This window comes from Verticillium dahliae, genomic scaffold (assembly GCF_000150675.1).
Source record: "Verticillium dahliae VdLs.17 supercont1.3 genomic scaffold, whole genome shotgun sequence".
Taxonomy (NCBI): domain Eukaryota; kingdom Fungi; phylum Ascomycota; class Sordariomycetes; order Glomerellales; family Plectosphaerellaceae; genus Verticillium; species Verticillium dahliae.
In genome coordinates this window covers 329,987-351,838 of record NW_009276940.1, presented here as the reverse complement: position 1 = coordinate 351,838, position 21,852 = coordinate 329,987, and the positions used below count along the sequence as shown (strand labels likewise).

General features: G+C 58.8%; 7 protein-coding genes across 7 annotated transcripts; 3 read left to right on the top strand and 4 right to left on the bottom strand.

The window, feature by feature from the left end:
- Nucleotides 1-16: 16 nt before the first annotated feature.
- On the bottom strand, nt 17-802 carry VDAG_01749 (woronin body major protein; the record flags this gene model as incomplete). The annotated part of the gene is made up of 3 exons (XM_009657778.1): nt 17-47; nt 152-692; nt 781-802. 3 exons carry the CDS (start codon nt 800-802, stop codon nt 17-19), a joined length of 594 nt encoding a protein of 197 aa, XP_009656073.1.
- Nucleotides 803-4,616: 3,814 nt separating this feature from the next.
- VDAG_01748 (uncharacterized protein) lies at nt 4,617-5,535 on the bottom strand (the record flags this gene model as incomplete). The annotated part of the gene is made up of 3 exons (XM_009657777.1): nt 4,617-5,016; nt 5,093-5,313; nt 5,374-5,535. 3 exons carry the CDS (start codon nt 5,533-5,535, stop codon nt 4,617-4,619), a joined length of 783 nt encoding a protein of 260 aa, XP_009656072.1.
- A 1,023-nt stretch (nt 5,536-6,558) lies between these two features.
- On the top strand, nt 6,559-6,882 carry VDAG_01747 (uncharacterized protein; the record flags this gene model as incomplete). Its single annotated transcript, XM_009657776.1, has 1 exon — nt 6,559-6,882. The coding sequence occupies one exon, from the start codon at nt 6,559-6,561 to the stop codon at nt 6,880-6,882; it is 324 nt and encodes a 107-aa protein (XP_009656071.1).
- Nucleotides 6,883-7,288: 406 nt separating this feature from the next.
- On the top strand, nt 7,289-8,743 carry VDAG_01746 (C6 zinc finger domain-containing protein; the record flags this gene model as incomplete). The annotated part of the gene is made up of 2 exons (XM_009657775.1): nt 7,289-7,357; nt 7,532-8,743. 2 exons carry the CDS (start codon nt 7,289-7,291, stop codon nt 8,741-8,743), a joined length of 1,281 nt encoding a protein of 426 aa, XP_009656070.1.
- Nucleotides 8,744-9,490: 747 nt separating this feature from the next.
- Nucleotides 9,491-12,899, top strand: VDAG_01745 (DUF814 domain-containing protein; the record flags this gene model as incomplete). Its single annotated transcript, XM_009657774.1, has 2 exons — nt 9,491-12,550; nt 12,699-12,899. 2 exons carry the CDS (start codon nt 9,491-9,493, stop codon nt 12,897-12,899), a joined length of 3,261 nt encoding a protein of 1,086 aa, XP_009656069.1.
- A 74-nt stretch (nt 12,900-12,973) lies between these two features.
- VDAG_01744 (uncharacterized protein) lies at nt 12,974-13,552 on the bottom strand (the record flags this gene model as incomplete). Its single annotated transcript, XM_009657773.1, has 1 exon — nt 12,974-13,552. The coding sequence occupies one exon, from the start codon at nt 13,550-13,552 to the stop codon at nt 12,974-12,976; it is 579 nt and encodes a 192-aa protein (XP_009656068.1).
- Nucleotides 13,553-13,900: 348 nt separating this feature from the next.
- Nucleotides 13,901-18,903, bottom strand: VDAG_01743 (uncharacterized protein; the record flags this gene model as incomplete). The annotated part of the gene is made up of 7 exons (XM_009657772.1): nt 13,901-14,254; nt 14,290-14,550; nt 14,643-15,462; nt 15,533-16,171; nt 16,233-17,863; nt 17,927-18,716; nt 18,770-18,903. 7 exons carry the CDS (start codon nt 18,901-18,903, stop codon nt 13,901-13,903), a joined length of 4,629 nt encoding a protein of 1,542 aa, XP_009656067.1.
- Nucleotides 18,904-21,852: the final 2,949 nt, after the last annotated feature.

Genomic DNA, 21,852 nt, shown 5'->3' with positions numbered 1-21,852 from the left:
ATTACAGACATGTACACTACTGCCTAACACCAGAGACACGGCGGGCCCTGGTGCCAAGGTTATCCAATCTTCAAAAAGTCCCAATTTGCTACTCCTCAATCCAGCTCCACCCAGATACATACAGCACAGCAAGCATCGAGATGCCGCTTACAGGCGAGAGCCGTGGATCGTCTTCATGTCGACGGCGAGCTCACGGCCGCGGTCGTTGAGAACGAGAACGCGGACGGAGCCACGGCCACACTCGAAGGCAGTGTTGAGACGGGACCAGAGGTTGGACTGGTCAATGACGGGGAGGTCAGGCTTGACGTCACCAGTCTCGGTCATGGCGACGATGCGGCCATCGTGCATGTCAAGGACACGGTACTGCTTGAAGACGGGGCCGAGCATGGTCTGGACGACCACGCTGGGCTCGGGGTTGGAGATGTACGACGACTCCTCGTGCAGCTGCTTGGTGAAGAGGTCGACACCAAGGTAGCGGTACTGGCCGGTGGCAGCCGAGATCGAGATGCGAATCACCTGGCAGGGGCGGCCCTGAAGCATCAGGAAGTCGCCCATGCGGATGTGGTTGCAGGGAATCGACACCGTGTTGGGCAGGCAAGGGCCCTGGTTGCCGCCGCTGGGGCGGGGACAGCTGGGGCTGGGACGGCACGGCTGGCGGACATCGTTGTCGGCGTGGACGTGCTCATCACGGCCTTTAGGGTGGACGAGTCGGTCAGCGCACCTGTACAGGCCCTGACGGAAGGAGTGATAGTGGCCTGGATAGATAGGAAAATGACAAACGCAACTCAGCTGGAGTGCTCATGGGGGAGGATATAGGGACTTGCGAGCCAGGGCAGGACGGTAAGAAAGCAGGGGAGGGGGGGACTAGGTAAGAGAGTTTCAGAGGATCAACAGGGGCTGTTGGCTTACCATCGTCATCGTAGTAACCCATCTTGGCTTTGGTTTCGCGGAAGCGGCGAGCAGCTCCTTCGACGGTGTACTTAACCTTCTCGCGGGCGGTCTCGCGGAAGCTGGGGCGGTGAGTACGGGCGGGTTCGACCGTGTACTCGGCGTTGATGATGCGGCCGGGGCGGTCGCAGTTGTTTACTTCCTCGCGGCTGTTACGGGGCTGGCAACGTTCACGGTACTCGCGTTCGATGCAGTCAAGAGGGGTATCGTAGTGCTGGTGCGTACGGTCGACCTCGACGTAGCTCTCAGAGAAGTCGTGGCGCTGAGGACTGAAGATGTATTGCGTCAGTCTGTGGAGGTCCTAATCGTGGATGAATCGAGATGGTGAATTGGGGTTGATGGATGAAGAGGGTGTAGGTGAAGTGATGTTAAGGTAGCTAAAGGTGATGAAGCTCCAGCTCGATGGGAAATTCTTCTTCACCGATTGTTTTGTCACTCGGACAACTGGGCTAGTAGGGGGTGACGAGGTAGGGGTGGTTGGTTGGGTTTGTTTTGGGTCCGGGGTGTGTCTGGCCAGGCGTCGTGGGTGATCCACCAGTTGCAAACCGGAGAAGCAAGCAATTTCGCCAGCACACCCCACGGACCGCCCAAGCCACCCGCCCACCGCTGAGAGGAGAAGATGAAGGGGTTGCGTGGAAATACGAGCTGAAGTGCCTGGTGGTTCTCTCCGCCCGGCTTGTGCCCGCGGTGGCCGCCAACAGGGTGGGAGAGTCCCGTTGTCCGGTTGACCGTGGGGGAAGCAGAGGTGAAGCGAAAAGAGAGAGATTTGCGATAGAGACAGAATGAACAGGTTTGTTTTCTTGGTACTTACCGGTGCTCCTCGTGGTAGCGAGTCTCCTGGTGCTGAACGCCCGGACGGTGGAAGTGCTCCTCGATGCGGACCTCTTCGGTGTAGCGCTGAGGCTGCTGCTGTTGCTGTTGCTGCTGCTGTTGCTGCTGCTCACGACGAGGCGGGAGCTGGGCGGTCGCAGTGAAGGACGAGTATTGCTGAGCCTCCTCCCGTCCGGGGGCTTGCGGCTGCTGCTGGGTCGGGGGGAGCTGGATCTCGAGCTCCTGGTGAGTCTCGGTGGTGGTGGTTGTCTGGGTCTCGCCTTCCTTGTAGGTGGAAGGGAAGATGCTGAAGGGGACGGGGACGCGGGCTTCAAAGTCCAGGGTGGCGGCTCTGGAGCGCAACGAAGAACAACTCCTCTTTCAGCGACCTTCCGATGCTCTGTGGCACGAAAGGATCAGGGCCAAAAGAAGAAGTAGTTCCTCTTGCTTTGTTTCCTGGAAAACAAAGTAGAAGGAGAAAGGGCGGGAAGAAGCCGGGCTTGATGGCACCACGCGCTTCTTGTACTGTCTTTCACACTTCTGCTCTGTAGAGGCGGGAAACGTTGGTTGGAGGCTGCGAGGCGAGGCGGTCTGCTGTGTCTGGCTTGAGATCGATGAGGGGAGGGGAGGGGGAGAGAAGAGGAGGATGGGAGCTGCGAGACTGGCGACGCGGATTGGGTTTTGTGGACGGGGCTCTGCACTGTTGCGTGGCAGGAGGTTGCCGCGGCAGGGTGTGCGTCGAACACAGAGCGATCAACAAGGAGTCGAGCCTGAGAACAGGTTGATCAGGGGGTTGGTCCCCGGCCTTCTGTGAGCTCAGCTGGGACATCTGGGCGTATGGGAGTGCTGTGGTCCTGTCGATTTGTTTACTCGGCCTCGAACGGGGATAGCGTTGTGCGATGCAGGTCCCCCCTGACTGAGCCCACTCACCCTCCACCTCGCCTGTCCGCTTCCGTTTCCGCTTCGTAAAGACCCCCGTTCTTCTGCAGTAGCCCACCGCGTGCAGGACGCGTCGAGGTTCTTGGCTCTTTCTTGCTTGTGAAAGTTGGCTGGGCGTTGATTTGATGTGTCGTTGTAGAAGTGCCCCAGCTTCATTTCCCCTTCTTCCCGTGACCGGGCCTCGGTTGTTGAAGATGGCCACCGCGCTCTGCTCGGATCCCTCCTCGACTGATTCCCGGGGGCCAATGGCCCCGACAAGTGCGTTTGTGAATTGAATCTCATCCTTTGTCTCTTGCCCCCGCCCGCCTGTGCTGTTTCTCTCTCTCTCTCTCCTATCCCATGCGCGTGGCAGTGGCTGGGTGTCGCATCCTGGGGGAACCACTCATCTCTCGCCAACCAGCGGCCAGTGAGGAGCTCGGACACACGCCACGGGTGCCGTGCACAAGCTGAAGCTTCGTGTTATGCACGCCTCGGCGAAGCATAAAACATGCGTGGATCAGCGGCCGAGTTGCCCAGTGACCAACGACGAACGTCGACCAGCAAAGGCCAGGCCGCCATGCAGGCTACTGCATCTTGAGGTGGCCGAACTGGAGAGTGCCGATCAGCAGAGCTCCAACCTCCTCGATGCAGGATACTTGCAGACGAAGGGGCCATTCGGGCGGCTGGGCTATTCGACTGGCGGTCGTGGGAGGACTCGATTGGCGGTCAGCTAAGCCATGACTTGGGATGTCCAGGTTGGGGAAGCACAAACCGTTCCGGCCTGACCGAATCAGAGTGTGATTTGCTTGCTTCTTTTTCTGCACAAGGAGACGTGTCGCCTTCCATCGTGGGTATCATATGTCAGATGTGTGGAGAGCTTATGACATGGAAGCGAAATCGTAGGGTGTGCGATTGGGCGGTCGGGATTCTCTAGTGAGAACTGGAGCGCCTAACAAGGCTGGCGCTGGGGCGACGCGAACGAAGGGCATCTGATGGAAGATGTTGTGACGAAACGGCTTCGTTGCGTACATTTAGGGTAGGTAGGTTTTGATGCGTGCCCCGTGATCAATTGGGCGACCCTGAATATGTCCAACTTGATTGAAAGCACATGTCGTCCTCGGAAGGGGAGAAAGGAGCAGGTCACAGCTGGAGAAGAAAAGGTCCTGTCCCTGAGGTGGACTTTGATGGTCTTTTAGTATAGCTCGCTTGCTGGTAATGGCAGCTACGCTCAACAATGCGACGCGCCTCTTACCCCACCTCGCCTCATGCCATGTCGTTTGGCATGTGCATGGTACCACTTGCCACCAGCAGAATGCCGACGACACGAAGGGAGGAGCGAGCTTCATCTCCCTTTCCACCTGCCCATTTGGTCGTCCCTGATGTCGTTCTTACTCACGGTTCAACACATCACGTGCTCCGCTCGTGGACACGCATTCCTCGGGAAGAGCCATCTCATCCGTCTTCATCACCAGCGAGACAACCTCCTGAGAGCGTTACACGAAGCTCTCCTCAGCGAAGACTCTAGTCCACGACTGAAAAATGCTGAACGCCACTGAGACAAGGGTCCTGGCGGAAGGCAACGACGTGATGGTCCGCCGGGCTCTCACCAGGTAATTTGGAGATGACTTCTGAATTCCGAACGCTTTATTGCTAAGTTTACTTCGCATGCCATGCTACCTTCCAGAGCAGCATACCAGCATAGCTCGAACAACCAGGACCTAAAAATCCGGAAAGCAAACGCTAGCAACCGGTCTATCGACAAAGGAGAAGAAAACAAAAAATGGACGAAGCCATGTACGAATATCCCGGGACCCCTGCGCCATGCACCACACATTCCCCCGACTAAGTCCACCGCTGGCATGCTTGAGGCCCTGTCACACGTGCCGAAAAGCTTGAAGTAAGCTTGGGCTGTTCATCTCTGGATGCTGTGAAGCAACGCTCTATTTCGCCTGGTTGCTTGGGTATTGCTGGTTGTTGTAATATGTGGCACCGTTGTCATATGTAGGGTTGGCCTCGTACGAAGGGCTGGTCTCATGTTGGGGGCTGCTGTCGTACTGAGGGTTGCTGTGCTGCCTGCGGGTCTTGTGCTGATGCGAAGAGCTCTTGTGCTGTTGCGAGGAGCTCTTGCGGTGTGATGGGCTCTTTGGGTGCTGGTTGCTGTTGCTGCGCGATTGGCTGTTGCGATGCGAGTGACGGCTGTTGCGCTGCACAGGGTTGCTCTGGAATGGCACGCCGCTCTCGCTTCCGCCTCGTAGGGACATATCGTCTCGGCGGACGCCGTTGGCGCGGAAGAAGCGGAAGTCCAGGACGGAGATGACGGCCACCCATGACGAGAGGATGCTATGCAGAGAAAACGGCCAAGGTCAGCGGCAGCTCGAGAAGATCCCACAGACGAGCGAGGCGGGGCGCAACCTACGAAATGACAATTGAAACGCCAAAGACGATCCAGTTCAAGATGCAGCCGGTTCCCTCGCATCTCTGCAGGTTTCCTTGCATGACAAGGAAGATGACAGCACCCCAGAAAACGATCTCGAGGCAGTTAAGAATGGCGAAAGCTTTGAGGCTCGACCACCTTCGGAAACGCGCAATGTGTTCCGTGGCCAGCTGATAGAAGATGATTATCAAGGATTTGGCGCCCTATGATGTCGCGCTGTCAGTTCATTGTCCGTCTCTCCCGATAAGTCGGTGCCAGCATACCATGCCAAGGGCTATTGTGTTACCCCTGCCCCGGGGCTGGTTCTTCATGAAGACACGCGCGCCTGCGAGACCCAGGACAATGTGGATGAGGACAAGCTGGACGATGTGAAGGCGAAACTTGTACCGGCTGGCGAAGAAGCCGCTGTTGGCGAAAGAGGCCATGACGTCTTCGTTGTCGAACCGTACGTCTTGCGGAGGAGGGAAGTTGTCGGGTCAATCAACGGCGGAGCAGTCTGGCTACCGAAAGCGTGAGGCAAGGACGGGGAGGCGGTACGAAAAGGAGGGAATTAGGTATCTGTTGTAAGTTGATATTGATGATGGATGTTTGGCATGCTGACAATAGGAGTCTTTCTACCACTGCGACTTGGGCATGTCGTTGTTTTATCATCGTCAGGGGAGGTCAAGGCAATCCGCCCCAGACCAACTCCCTTGCTCTGATAGTTCAATTCAATCTACGCAATCTTCACCAACAGAAAGTGCCTACCCGATGCACTGGAACGATATTCGAGAAGCACACTATCATGCCTTACGCTGAGCCCTCGGTTTCGCTTTGGGCGTTGATTTGCCGCGGACGAGACAGTGGATCCGAATGGATTAGGTGAGCTCCAGGATGAGCGTCTGCCCGTTGCCTATTGGGAGGCTAAAAGAGCCGCAGCATACGAAGCTTGAGTACAAATCAGGTCAAGGGTCCTTTTGGCGGAGCTGGCATAACCACCCCAAGGTGCCACTGATGGATTGACTTGTCTTGTTAGGTTGCGTATCCCAGCCAAGGTTTTGGGGGTCCAGGTAGGCCTAGACACGGCAGACAGCACTTGTCTCACTCAGTGCTGTCACTCATCTCGTCGTCCACAATTGCTCATTCCAGGAGCCTTGCTCGGGTTGTAGAGTCGACCCGGCAAAACTCCACTCCGCACGATGAGGTGTCGGTCTCCGGAACCTCATCAAGTCTGCCAGCGACTCTGCCTTGCAATTCAAAGCCGTCACTGGAACAAGGATTCAAGAACATGCCACCTCAGACGTCAGACCACAGACGGTGCACCGCAGACTGCAAATGCCTGAAGCCCGTCAGGTCAGAGCTCACACCCTCCCTACCTCACTCAGCCTTTGGAGTACAGGAGAGCACGGTCCGGCAGAATCCGTGCCCCTGTTCCAGCACATCGCCGGAAGCGCCTGCGTACCTTGCTAATGACTCGTGTCCTCACGCAAGGCGGACTTGCTGGCTTGCTCTCTAGTTCCAAGGCACATACTTCTTTGCTGGCTCTCGCCCTCGCCTTTGCCCTTGTCCTCGCTTTCGCCCTGACAGGGCGCCAATCCTCTTCAGAGCCTTTCTTCGCACCCTTTGGCCTGGTAGCCGAATGCACACCGCCGACGAGCCGGATGATTCGATCGGTCCTTTCGCTCAAGCTGAACAACGAGACGCTCAACCATCGTCCATCAGGACAAGGATTGCCTGCGCGACCCGGCGTCAACCCGTCCGTGACACACGACACTGTACGGCGCGCGTCCTGATTCATTACCCGCCCCTACAGATATAACCCTGTGGCAGAAGGCGATCGACCGCCCAGACTGATCCACCCACTTCTTCGGCACTTGGGTCGCGTCCTCCACCCAACTCACCCAACCCCAACCATTCATATCCATCACTCGCCCCCTCCCCCCACACTCGCTTTCGCTTTCCGCAGCCGCTATCCGCAGCCTTGCCGCGTCCACATCGACCTCGTCTTGAGTGAGGCACAGCGATTCCGTCACTGTAGCTGAGCCACCCGCAAACTCGAAACGCCTTTCAAGATCCAGATCCAGATCCAGATCATCGTGCGGCTCAGCGTTTTCGGTCTCGGTCTCGCAGTGAAGGGCCCACGACTCACCGTTTCCTTCCAGGCTTACACTGGGTCCAGCCGTGTCCAGACCCGTGGCCATGCCGCCGCGTCTGGGTTACAAGAAGTCTCGCGGTGGCTGTGCCCGATGCAAGCGCCGCCGTGTCAAGGTATGCAGCACCTTTCCTCTTCTCCGACCGGGTGGCCGGCCGGGCTGGGCATGGGCATGTATGCGGTGTCATGCAGCGCGCTGCGATGTGCCCTGCCCTCGCCAAACGCCGCCGGCGCCGCCGTCATCGTGTGCTACGTTTGCTGTGCGAATTGATCCACTAATTCTTCTTCAGTGCGACGAGAAGAGGCCTTGCACCGCGTGCGTGAGGCATGGCACTGAGTGTAGCCTGGTCCAGGGACCACCGTCGGCTGCAACATCACCCGACGAGCAGCAACATGCATCACCACCAGGGGACATGGGTCTGAGCACTGTTCGGAGCAGCAGCAATGGCAGCTTTGACCGTCCAGTGCCAGGGCCCTCAGCGATGCCCCGACGGGACCTGTCCGCCTCTGGTCCGCAGCAAATACGCCCCATGTCGTCGTCCACGCCCCTCTCAACGCCCGACCGTGATCCGTACGCCGTCGTGCCCATCGGGACGTGGTATACCGACCTGGAGCTCATGCACCATTACTCCACCAGTGCCTGTCTCACGCTGCCGCGGTCTGCGGACCTTCAGCACGTCTGGCAGCTTGAGATCCCCAAGATCGCTCTCACTCACGTGTTCCTGCTTCATCAGGTCCTCGCCTTTTCGGCGTTGCATCTCGCTACTCTACGACCAGAGCGCCGGGCTGCGTACGCCTTGACGGCCTCGCAGCATCAGACCGATGCCGTGGCCGGCATGCGTGCGGCTCTCCCACGCATCACGGCTGCCAATTGCGACCCCCTGTTCGCTGCGTCGTCGCTCCTCCTCTTGAGCGCCTACGCCATGTTTCCGCACCAGCAGCAGTCCTCGAGTCCCGATCAGCCACTGCCGTCCCCGACGGTCGACAACATTCTCGACGTGTTCCTCCTCATCCGCGGCATGAGCGAGATTCTCGACGCGTCCGAGCTACTGATCCGCCGCGGCACGCTTGGCCACCTGTTCGCCCAAGAGACGGCGCCGCCGACGTCAACGCCGCTTCTCGACTCGGTAGCAGCGCGGCTGATGACATTCAACGCAGCGATCGATCCCACCAACGTTGTCGTCGCACGCGAGCTCGAGGGCCTGATCAGCTGGATACATCGTGCGACGGCAACCACGGCGCTGCCGGAGAACCGCATCGCGTTGACATGGCCCATTGACCTGTCGGGCGACTACATCTCGCTACTGCGGCAGCGGGACCCTGCGGCCTTGTCGCTTCTCGCATACTACTGCGTCATCGTCTCGGCTGTCGAGCCGACGACCTGGTACATGCGGGGATGGGGACGCAATGCCCTGTGCTCTATAGAAGATTGCCTGTCGCCGGCATGGAAGGAACTGATTGAGTGGCCTCTGTTGTTTGCCACTGGCCGGGAGACCCCGTGAGCGGGTGGAGATGACGCTTTGTAAGATGAGAGAGAGAGACGCGCTGGGCATCACCACACGATGAGCAGGCTAAGGCGGACGGAGGTGTGTGGTGAAGCGCGTGTACCATGCATACCAAGAGCGACGAGCGACAGGCGGACGGCGTATGGGGATTCGGTCGGGCTTGTCTCGACGTTTTAGACGGAGGCATGACATCTGAGGGGAACAAGGTGTATTGCAGTCAATGATATCACGCGTACGATATACCCTGCCAGAAGTCGGAATTGTGCCAGCCGTATGGCGTAGCGTGTAAGCTTATATCCACAGGGGCGTGCTAAGGTCAAACTCGAGAGCTCAATGACGCCTTTGTTGGGTGCCGCCTTGATAGCCAAAATGGTGACACTGAGGGACTCGGCACGAAGGCGACGATGTTAGGTACCTTAGGCACACCCCACTGTACCTACCTTAGGTACGTACGTAGGTAGGTACGTACCTAGGTACTTGGTCTTCGGTCTGCTGCATACGGACCCTTACGTCATGCAGCTGAGTTGAGCCCCTCAGCCTTTCGTCAATAAGCCACAAATGCCCCGCGGCCGCCACACGGCTGCTGCTGCATCTTTGGCAGCATCATCGGCACCACCAAAAGTGCCCCTCGTTCCTCTGCTGCATCATCAAGTAGCACCAGAACTTGTATTGCCGTTCAGCCGCGAGCCCAGGACCTCGCATCTCGATCATGAAGCAGAGATTCTCGTCCCTTGACGTCAAGGTATGCTGCCTGCACCCACCGAACGGCTGGCTACACCACGAAAGGCTGGCTACACCACGAAAGGCTGGCTACACCACCGAAAGGCTGGCTACACCGCCGAAAGGCTGGCTACACCGCCGAGAGGCTGGCTACACCACCAAAAGGCTGGCTGCATCATCGAATTGCTAACCAACGCGCCGCCCCAGGTCATCGCTCACGAGCTCCACGAAAGTCTCGTCACCCTTCGACTTGCCAACGTCTACGACCTGTCCTCCAAGATCCTGCTGCTGAAGTTTGCGAAGCCCGACAACAAGAAGCAGATTCTCATCGACTCGGGCTTCCGCTGCCACCTGACCGACTTTGCGCGCACCACCGCTGCTGCCCCTTCGGCCTTTGTGGCACGTTTGCGCAAGTTCCTCAAGACGAGACGCCTGACGGCCGTGTCACAAGTCGGAACCGACAGAATCATCGAGTTTACATTCAGCGATGGCCAGTACCGACTCTTCCTCGAGTTCTTCGCCAGTGGCAACGTCATCCTGACCGACGCCGAGCTCCGCATCCTGACCCTGCTGCGGAACGTGCCCGAGGGCGAGGGCCAGGAACCCCAGCGCGTCGGACTCGGCTACTCCCTCGACAACAGGCAAAACTTTGGCGGCGTCCCGCCCCTGACGCGAGAGAGGCTGCAGGATGCACTAAGGGTCATGGCGGCCAAGGCCGCCAACGCGCCGACGACGGGGAAGAAGAAGGTCAAGCCAGGCGACCAGCTGAGGAAGGGCCTCGCCACGACCATTACCGAACTGCCCCCCATGCTCGTCGACCACGCGTTCCAGGTCACCGGCTTCGACCCGACGAAGACGCCGGCCGAGCTCCTCGACAGCGACGCACTGCTCGACAGTCTGCTGCACGCCTTGACTGTCGCCAGAAAGGTCGTCGAGGACGCCACGAGCTCGGCCACGACAACGGGCTATGTCATTGCGAAATACAGGCAGAAGAGCGAGGAGACGGAAGAAAAGCCGGACGACGGCGCCGAGACGAAGCGAGAAGATCTTCTCTACGACGACTTTCACCCGTTTCTGCCGCAAAAGTTTGCCGACGACCCTTCCGTCAAGGTCCTCACGTTCGACGGCTTCAACAAGACGGTGGACGAGTTCTTCTCCTCGCTGGAGGGCCAGAAACTCGAGTCGAAGCTCACGGAGCGCGAGGCCGCCGCCAAGAAGAAGCTCGAAGCGACGCGCCAGGACCACGCCCAGCGCATCGAAGGTCTGCAGGAGGCCCAGTCGCTGAACGAGCAAAAGGCCGCGGCCATCGAGGCCAACGTCGAGCGCGTGCAGGAGGCCATGGATGCCGTCAACGGTCTCGTCCAGCAGGGCATGGACTGGGTCAACATTGGCAAGCTCATCGAGCGGGAGCAGAAGCGGCGCAACCCCGTCGCCGAGACCATCAAGCTGCCGCGCAAGCTCGGCGAGAACCTCATGACGCTCCTGCTCGGCACGGAGGCTGTCGAGGACGAGGACGAGGCCTACGAGACGGGATCGGACGCGTCCGACAGTGAGGATGACGAAGACGGTGCCAAGGCCAAGGGGGCCGACCGGCGGCTGCAGATCGAGATCAACCTCGGCCTGTCGCCCTGGGCCAACGCGCGTGAGTACTACGACCAGCGGCGGACGGCCGCCGTCAAGGAGCAGAAGACGGTGCAGCATTCGACCATGGCGCTGAGGAATGCCGAGAAGAAGATTACGGAGGATCTGAAAAAGGGGCTCAAGCAGGAGAAGGCGGTCCTGCAGCCGATACGGAAGCAGATGTGGTTCGAAAAGTTCATCTGGTTCATCTCGTCGGACGGCTACCTGGTGCTCGGCGGCAAGGACGCCCAGCAGAACGAGACGCTGTACAAGCGGTACCTGCGCAAGGGCGACGTGTACTGCCACGCCGACATGCACGGCGCCGCGACGGTCATTGTCAAGAACAGGCAGGACACGCCGGACGCGCCGATCCCGCCGGCGACGCTGGCGCAGGCCGGCATGCTGTCGGTCTGCAGCTCGAGCGCGTGGGACTCCAAGGCCGGCATGGGCGCCTGGTGGGTCAGGGCCGACCAGGTGTCCAAGTCGGCGCCGACGGGCGAGTACCTGCCCGCGGGCAGCTTCATGGTGCGCGGCCAGAAGAACTTCCTGCCCCCGGCGCCGCTCGTGCTGGGCCTCGGCATCATGTTCAGGATCAGCGAGGAGAGCAAGGCCAAGCACGTGAAGCACAGGCTGCGGGGCGACGAGAGCCCGGCGGGTGCCGTCGGCGGCCACGACACTGCTACCGACAGCGCGCTGGACGTTGACGATGGCGACGGGAACGAGGACGAGGATGAGGACGAGGCTGACGACAACCAAGAGAATGATGCGCGCGACAACCCGCTGCAGGGCACCAACGGCGCCGATGCTGATGCTGATGACGACACGGATGGCGAGCGACAGGAGCAGCTGCAGCAGGAGGAGGATGACGAGGAGAAGCAGAAGGAAAAGGAAAAGGAAAAGGAAAAGCAAGCGGCGCCAGTCGAGCAGATGAAGGACCTACAAGTATCTTCCGAGGCGGAAGAACCCGCAGAGACCAACCCACAAGACGAAGACGAAGGAGGCGCGTCCGAAGCGGCAGACGACGACTCGCCACCACAGGGCAGCGCCCAGACGACGACGGCGGCGGCGGCGTCGAAGCAGCCCGCACCCGCCAAGACGGCACCGGCGAAGCGAGGCAAGAAGGGGCAAGGCCAAGAAGATGGCGGCCAAGTACAAGTACCAGGACGAAGACGACCGCGCGGCGGCCGAGGCGCTGATCGGAGCGGCGGCGGGGCGTCAGAAGGCCGAGGCCGAGGCGCAGGCGCGGGCGGAACGGGAGGCGCAGGCGGCGGCGCAGAAGGAGCGGCGGCGGGCGCAGCACCAGAAGCAGCAGCAGGCGACGGCCGAGCACGAGGAGATCCGGCGGCTGATGCACGAGGAGGGCGTCGAGCTGCTCGAGGCGGACGAGGCCGAAAAGGCGACGGCGCTCGACGGGCTCGTGGGCACGCCGCTCGTCGGGGACGAGATTGTCGAGGCGATCCCCGTGTGCGCGCCGTGGAACGCGCTCGGGCGGTTCAAGTACAAGGTCAAGTTCCAGCCGGGGCCGGTCAAGAAGGGCAAGGCGGTCAAGGAGGTGCTCGAGCGGTGGAAGCTCGTGGCGACGAAGAAGGGCGTTGTTGACGAGCGGGCGCAGGACTCGGAGCGCATGTGGCCGCGCGAGGTGGAGCTCATCAAGGCGTTCAAGCCCGAGGAGGTCGTCAACTCGGTGCCCGTGGGCAAGCTCAAGGTCATGATGGGCGCCGGTGGTGGTGGCGGCGGCGGCAGCGGTGGCGGTGGAGGAAAGGGGTCATCAGGCAAGGGGGGCAGAGGCGGCAAGGGATCGAAGAGGAAGTAGAGAGTATACATGATGTTGTATAGACGTACAAATCCGGCTTTCCGCAGCAGAAGCTCACGCCTCGAGAGGATCAATCACCAAGACGACGACGTATCCTTGTCCGCTGCGAATGCCCTCAGCACATCAGCCTTTTGCTCCTCGCTCGTCCACGCGAGCGTGCGTTCCCCGACCTGATCCGTCCTCACGTCCTCCTCCGTCGCCCAGACGTGGTCCTGGTGCTCTTCCGGATCCAGCCGGACCAGGGGCGGTGCCTGCGCCCCCACTCCCTCCACCTCGACGAGAAACGAATGCTTAACCCACGTCCTCCCGTCATCGAGCCAGGCGTAGCTCCCGACGAGCGAGACGACGTGGCGCGCGCGCAGCCCCGTCTCCTCGTACAGCTCGCGCGCGGCGCCGGCGGCGAGGCACGCGTCGTGGACCGCGTCGGCGCTGCCGCCGGGCAGCTCCCAGCGGTTGGGGAGGAACTCGTGGGGGCTGCGCTGGACGAGCAGGATGCGTGGGCTGGCGCTGCTGTCGCGGTGGAGGACGGCGGCGCCGACGACGAGACGTGGCGAGGACGGGGAGGGGGACTGGGGCAGAGGTGTCGTGTAGATGGATGGTAGGGAGGTGTCTGTTGTGAAGGTCAGGGGTGGGTTTGGGGGCGGAGGCGGCATTGTGGGTTTTGGAATGGCTTCTCTTGTTGTTTGGGCGATGCTGATTTGGTGTGATTGTGACGAAGATGATTCAGTGAGACATGATCAATCTGAGAGATGAGCAATCTGAGAGATGAGCAATCTGAGAGATGAGCTGGGTGAGACGGACGGGTTGATGTAGTTTCACCAAGAGGTTGCCTAACAGAAACACCAGGTTTGTCGGCTGGTGATCGACTGGTGCCTGGCCACGAAACACACAAAGAGCGGTGAGGAGGCACGAGGTAGGCAGCCATTTTCGAAGGAGCACTCATACATTCAATCATGAACCATGTATCTGTTCTACCTACGCCCTGCCATTCATTCATTCGTTCAGCCCTTCTTCTCCGTCATGTTCGTATCACGAGGAACTCCAGCAGCATCCCTTGATCGGATCTGGACAGAATCGAAACCTCCCTCGTTGCCGGCTGCGCCCACCCACGGCCGCAGGTTCAGACTCGCCTTGTAGCGCGACGCGTTTTCCAACGTCAGCTGCCCTTCAGCGAACAAATCCCATGGATCTGCCAGGAACAGAATCTTGGGCTCCCCGCGCAGCTCAGAAATGTGCACCAAGATCGAGACGTGCCTCATCGGTGCCGGCAGGCTGGACTCGACCTTGCTATGGATGGAAAACTGACGGGCCTGAACGCCACGATGAGCAGATAGTCCACAGAAAGGGAGGTGGCACTTCAAAGACGAATGCTGTCAGGACCTGTGCTTACCCGGTTGAGCTCGTCCTGCGATATCTTAAAGTGATTCGTCTGCGGCTTGTCGGTCGCCTTGACGTCAAGGTGGTAGACGAAGCGGTTGAAGCCCTGGCCCTTGCCGGAGGTCCCGTCGAGGCGCATCAGGAACGCGCTGAACCGTCCCTGCGAGTCTGTAAAGTTGAAGGCGGCCTCTTCTGCCTTTCTCTTGGATCGCGACGTCCACATTGTGCCTGCATCGTACTGAGGGCCCAGAACCGCGGTGAGAATGTCGGCGACCTGCAACGGGAGAGTCAGCTGCGGCCTTGTCTCGCGCGTGCGATGAAGTGGGCTGAGGGGATACAGGAGAAGGGCAGGGGAATAAAACTCACGAAGAGCTCTCCAAGGTCACTATCGCGCTGTGCAAACGTCTTGACCCGATCCAAGAAGCCCGGCGGTGCGACCGGCGCACCGATGACGGTTCCCTCCTTCTGGTGGAAATTCAGCTCCCTCAAGGCGCCTCGCAGAAACGGCAGCGTGTAAGCGCCTGGAATTGTCCGTCTTTCTGCAGCTCCGGCGGCGGCGGCGCTCCCCGTCGACCTTGCTATCGCCGCTGTGTACGACGGCAGAGACTCGTAAGAGCTGTTCGGCTGGCCGTAAAACGCGGCACTGAACCGACTGTTGCCCAGAAGACGCGAGAATCGCGAACCTTCGCCGCCGCTGCTGCTGCCGGCGCGAGGCCCTGTCGTGACAGGAATGACGCCCACTCCGGGGATATAGTTGTTGCCCGTCTTGGCCCCAGAGTCGGCGCCGTTCTGCGTCTCATCGTTACCATCTTCGTCGTCGTCATCGTCAGGTATCGACGGCATGACACCCCTGCTGTCGAATATCTGCTCGACCCGATCGACTTCTGCCGTCAGCACGACGCTCACCAGATCTCGATGTTCAATGTCAATGCTGAAGAAGCTCCGCAGCTGCTCCGACAGCTCGCAGGGGTAGGCCTCCGTCTCGTAGCCCTTGCGCAGGTAGATCCGCAGGTCCCCGGCATAGTCGCACTCGAGAAACGCCGCGCCCGTCGCCAGCGTGCTGCGGATCTGCGTGAACCCGAGTGGCGCTGTCCAGTACTGCGAGATCTCCGACGCCACGTACACGTCGATGCTGCGGAACTTGTCGCGCACCTGCTCCTGGTTTGGCTGGTCCTCGGGCATGAGTCTGTTCGTGGCGCGTCAGCTGTGGTCTCCCTAGCCTCATGAACACAAAGGACGGGTTCCGGGCAACATACCTGAAGAAGAGCGAGCTCCTTGACCGGTACTTCTCCGTCAGCTCCTTGTTGATCACGGCGTCCCCGCGGGCTTCCGTCACGCTCGAGGCCAGCTTGCTGAGACACCGATCGCCCAGATCCAGGGCCAGGAGGAACTTGCGAATCTTCAGCACGAACCTGACGCTGAACGCCAGCATGGGCAACAGGTGCTGGAACTGTGTCTTGAACACCTCTCGGTCGGCGATCAGCCACGGCTTCTTGCTGTTGATCGAAGACAGGTACTGGTAGGTGCCGTCAGCGGGGCCGGTCGAGATGGGAAAGATGGCCATGGCCGCGAGCTCCTTCTTCTGCGGCGCCGTAATGTGGTAGTCGGCATGGATTGCCAAGGCCGAGAGGATCTTCTCGATGTGGGGAATCGAATTGTTTCCCCTCTCGCTGATGCGTTTGGCCTCCTTGATGATGTGCTCGACACCGACGTCCGGGATCATGAGGCAGTTCCGGAACAGCGATTCGTGGTTGGGGTAATGCTTTGCCAAGCCATAAGACTGCTTGAGCCATGATTCGCCGTCCCAGAAACACCGACTCGTGCTCATCCAGAGACGGGACTCTCGGTCGCCCTCGGGCGGGATGCAGATGAGGGAAGAGTCTCGAAACTCTGACCTGTCATTCCGTGTCATCAGCAAACACGTCGATGTGGTGGTCCCCCCCCAGGGTGACTTACATGATCTTTTGCCGTCCTTCGGTCGTCGTGCCTTTTGCTTCAATCTCTGTCATGAGGCTTTCGATGATCTCCATGGGGGTGGACTCCACCATCTTTGCGCTTCGCAGGCTGTCAATGTAGAAGCTGAGGGTCGGCAAGGTAAGGACGCCCAGGTGACGCAGAACCGCCTCCCACCGCGCGTTCTCCGGCTGGGGGACATCTATAAAAGGAGGCAAACTGCCCCATTTCTCGATAAGGGCCTCCGATGGTCTGAAAGTCTCCGAGACTGGCGGACGCGTCGACCTCCCAATGCAGACTACCTTGAGCCTCTTGACCCGAGCCACCAGCAGCCTTCGTTCATGGGCGAGAGCCCCGAGGGCAGTGATGCTGGTATCGAGCACCTCTCTGTAGTAGCTCCATCCATCGCGCAGCAGCACCATCCAAGCCATGGGGTCCGCATTTTCCACAATGTAGTTGAAGTCGGCGTGCAGGTAATCGGTCTCGAGCTGCTCCGTGGCCCAGAGGCGAGGGTATATACTGACCTTCAGCGTCTTGACGAGATATTCATGCCATTTCTTCTTCTGGGGCTCAGCAACTTCGAGATAGGAAGCGTGGAGGAACCCGTAGCCCCCGTCGGCCACCTTCGGCAAGAGCCTGCTGGCGGCGCCCGGCACGTCCAGGGGGAGATACATGGCCGAGCCCTTGCGGCAAGGGCCCTCTTGAGGCGCAAACCAGAGCTCTTGCGTCCGATACGCGTTCTGCTCCCAATTCTCCTGATAGACGTACCGCGCGTGCGACACCAGGGTCGCGGGCTTGAGGCCGTCCGGCTTGAAGTTCTCGTTCCCGTGCGCGTCGATGATCATGTTGGCGACAAGCGGCCGGGAAAGGTTCGCCACGCCCAGGTGCTCAAAGAGCAGCTTGCGCGCCGGGTCCGCCGCCGCCTCGGGGTCGACGATGCGAATCTTGATCCCCTCCGGGATGAGGGTCGAGTTCGACTGAGCCGCAAAGTACACCTGTCCCTCGTTCATCGACGTCCAGCTCTTGTCGCGCAGCGGGATGATGGCCATGGTCCGCTTCCTGTAGTGCCAGCTGGCAAACGACGACGACGTCAGCGTCTGCGAGAACTTGGCGTGCCAGTCCCTGGTCTGCTTCTGGAAGAACGCCCCGCGGTGCTTCTTGAGCAGCTTGTCAATCTCGTTCATGAAGGCTTCGGGCGTGATGTCCTTGACGCCCAGGGCCCTGAGGCTGCTCGCGTCGGGCTCGTCCTGGCTGTACTTGGGCGACAGATAGCGGTCGTCATTCTTGTAGTGGAGCGTGAACGGCCGGCCGTCGTTGTCGCAGAAAATGTCGGGCACTCGCGTCAGCTTCATCGGTTTCTTCTTCCGGCCCCAGGTTGAGTCGAGAAGTTGCGTCTTCTGGAGGTCCGCGAGCAGCTTTCTCTGCAGGTCTGCGAAGATGCCGAGCTGCGCGCTGTAGCTGCCTGTCACGAAGCGGAACCACGTGTAGCGCAGTTTGTTCGTGAGGTTGCTCATGTGCTTGACAGCGTCGAGAAAGGCCTTTTGCGCAGCCGTCGTCAACGCCAGGTTCCATGGCAGATCGGCGTGGACATCTTCGCGGTTGGCAGACAGCAGGAAGTCCGCCTGAAGTAGGAACTAGGTCGCAGAGCAGGATCAGCGCTGCTGGTCTCATCCAAAGCACAGAACAGACCCCCTCACCTTGAAGTCATAGTCGCGGATGGGCAAGAATGCATAGACACTCTGCCTCTCTATCAGAGGCGTTTCTCCGTCCTTGTCGAGAGGGAATGCCAGGACCACCTCGGAGCTCGATATGCCGGGCCTTCTTGCATCGTTTGGCAATCGGTTGACTGTGTGGCGCCAAACAAGATATTGCTTCTTGACACCATCATTCATCAATGTCGTCATGGAAGGGTTGCCTGAAGTGTTCGCTTGCCGGCTGAGCACCGTCTTGAAGTCGCCGGACTTCCAGAACTCGCGCTGAACGTCAATCTCAAGCCGCTGCAGACGGCGAAGAAATATGAGAATCTTGGCATCGTAGGAGCGAAGCTCGTCGATAATGCCCCCCTCATTGCAGTCTCTTGCCAGCTTCAGGTAGATGGAAGTAAACCCAGGCTTGGGCGCTTCGGGAAACGCATCCCAGATCGGAGCGATCATGCCGAGATGTCCATCGCGGTCGAACCTGAAAGAGTAGTACCCAGAGGAGATCCAGACGGTTGACGCCACCTTGAAGACGGCCTTGAAACCGATGCCCTTCTCACCGACAAACCCAGCGGATTTGCTCCTACCGCTCTTCGTGCTCTGGCAAATGCGACAGATGGCTTCAATGTTCTTGCGTGAGAACCCGCGCTCGTTGCAGTCGATCCTGACCCGCCCCGGCCTGTACGTGATGGCCAGCGTCGGGGCGTCAACCGCGTACATGTTGTCGTCGGCATTTTGAATGAGTTCGAGCAGGAAATGTGTCGCTGTCTGGTACAGATCGTGGGATAGACTGCCAACCAACGTCAGTTCGGGCTGATCCGCGACGGCAAGCGCCCTACTAACACCTTCAAAGCGGATTCCAGGTCGGCGCCGTTGTTACCAATTTGCCCCGGACCATCGCCAAGGCCCTTGTCACGGCGGATTTGACGGATGTGGTCCTCGGCTTCCCGGGCAGACCGCGGAAAGTCTGCATCCATGGCGCTGGCTCGTCGCGTCAATTGCTGGCAGTCGCTGTCACCCAGCGAGACCTCAGTGATGAGGAGAAAACTCCCGAGCCCAGACGCTCCGGCCGATGCTGCCCCCGTATATATTCTCTCGCGATTGATCTCAGATGGGTTGACTCAATGCCACGGACAACCCCGGCGTTGTAGGCTTCATTCGCGCGTTGAATCTGCCCATTTTGCCCATGTGCCATCACTGCCTCCAGAAAGGCGCCCAACCCTGACCACTTTGGTCCGGGGCTGATTTGCACTGCCGCTGTGCAGCACGGCTGATCACCACGACCAGGGGACACATCGCGCCGTCTTACGTTGACGCAAGGAACCGGGCTTACCCCAATTATCTTCGGTGTCCGATTCTGGGCCAGTTCCATCACGTGGGTAGCATCTCCCACGTGGTGAATGCACGCTGACATTTGATGGTGGGTTCGGGATCACCAAAGTCCATCGCCAAGGTTGGGTGCCCCTGCGGAGCCATGCAAGGGCCCACGGAGCCGCCTTGTCGGAATCCTCGTTGAAGCATGAAGACGGCCGCCGCCAAAGGGGAAGATGGACCGGGCCGACGAGCGTCGTCAGGGGATGTTTGTATTGAATCGCCGGCTTGCCCTTGGTCGTCGCTAAAGTAAGTCATTGGTGCATTCCGGTAGCGGTCGCGTCTCGATTCCTATTCTTAGGCGCTTCTTTTAGTATAGTAAGGGAAGAGGGTGTGATCTTGCTGGTACCGCAGGGTAAGGTATATCTCGCGTTGGGGGCAAGTGCCTTAACTCGACAAGGGGTGCAGCCGTGCTTCTAGGCCGATAGCTGGCTGCCAGGCCTCACGCGGAGACAGCTTGTACCTGTGAGGTTGCTTGTGGGTTAGCTGGGGCGTGATCCGGTGAGTCTTGACCTAGGAGTTATGCGAAACTTCGGCCTCTAACTATGTACTTCTGTGACTCGAGTCATCGTGAATGAATGGGTGTGATGTGTAATGTGGTGTTTGGCAGACAGGTGGTCGTGGGCCTTTTGCCGCTGGGCGCACTACTACACCCGACTACGTACATGACCTGACTCGAGTTTCTTCCTAACCAGTTAACGTCAGATCGCATCTGTCAAGGCAAGGCGTTCCGTTCCTAGCCCACCTGCCGGCTTGTGTGTTGAGCCCCATGCCATCAAGGGTACCGGTACCCTTGATGGACCTGGTTCACGATATCGAGCGCACCTCGCGCTCCGATACTTTAGATAGCTTGCAGCCAAATTTTGTAGGCTCTTTGACCGATGGAGATATGTTTGAGTGTTATCCAGAGCGCTAGGATTTTGAGTAACACAAATGTTTGGTGGCGATATTGTCATTTCATATGCGCAACCGCGGGTCCGGGTGTTCACGTCAACGAAGAAAACATTGTTGTCAGGTGGCCCTGCGGAGCCACTAAGCAGGGAGCCGGCCAGGGGCTAAGGGTTACGAGAAACATATATACAAGGACTACGGAGGGCTCTCTAAGCTGCGGAGGGCCAGAATTCAGATGTATCCTCACCCCCTACCTATGGTCTATTCCCTGCGGACCACGTGTGGAAGACCTCTTCACTCTGCTCTCAACGACGCACGGACAGTTGATGACCAGCTGACGAAAGCCACTACATTTGCTGTCATCCAGATTCTTAGAGAGGGTGTGCGACATCTTAAAGACATGAAGGTTTCAAAGCATAAAAAGTCGACCTGAGAGATACAAGAAACACCTCTCTCCCACTGATCGAACGTGCAGAAAACCTCATACCGAGCAGTCAGTAAGTCATGCCGGCAAACGTGAATAGCTGCAATGAAAGGGCTGGTTACAGATGAAGGAATACGGGTCTTTCGACATTGACATTGTTGTACGAATTGCTGGACTTTTCGATACCTGTGGCCCAGGAGGGGCTATCAAGCGACTATATTGCCCTACGGTCGTAAATTCGACTACAGAGGGCCAGTTCCCAGATGCGGCCATTATCAGGTTGATATATCAAATGCGATGCCTATTTTGAACGAGAATTGTTCATTGGAAGAGGATGTTTGCCTCAAGCGGCCACGAAACCTCACAGACCCAAGTCTAGTCTCATTTGACATGATTGGGCACCAAGACACGAGGGAAAAAAGATTCGACATAACCTCTTGGAGCTATACACCGAGAAAGCTTTGTCTCATGCCGGATAAGGAGGCAAACAGAAACATCCCTGTACTTGCAGTTGGGCCGTCATGCTTTCAACCGCGCTCGTGTCGTATCAGATGTCATGGTGAGCTCGATTTAGGTTTGAATAAACCTGCGAGGCGCGGAGAGTAAAGTGAATAGTCATGGCTTCTGAGCCCAATGTGGCCTAATGGTGATAGATGCCTGTTCCCTCGACCGATGCCAACGCAACGACTTCGCCCCGCGCTACTCTCACCAGTAGCAAGGCGTCCTCTATATCGAGAAATGCACCATATAGGCATCCCCATGCAGTCTCATGTCGTCATGTCCTCAAATCACGCACTGAAGGATACATAGCTATCAGTAGGCTGCCAGATCATGCTCAATGAGGCAGGCCAATGCAGACTCGCCCGCATAAAGCCCCCAAAACGTCAAGACCGGCCCCCACAGGTTGACGCAATGCAACAGGTTTGCCTTGCTTTTATCACACGCGATTTTGGGATGTTATCTCCTTGAACGGAGAACCAAAGCTCTGCCCCACATATAGCCTCGATACCTGGGTACTTTTCGGGTCGTAATGGGTTCTGGAACGCAAAGACCCCGCCTCGGTCTTTCACACCGCCTCCTGAGTTAGGTATCGTCAGAAGATTCGATGGCCTGTTACTGCAAAATAAAAGAGATGGCGGTGTGATCCCGCCCAACTTGGTTGGCTCATTTCGATCGCTCCAATATTTCTGTCTACTACCAACAATGGATGTCGTGAGCTTCGCATTCTTTTCTTCAGAAG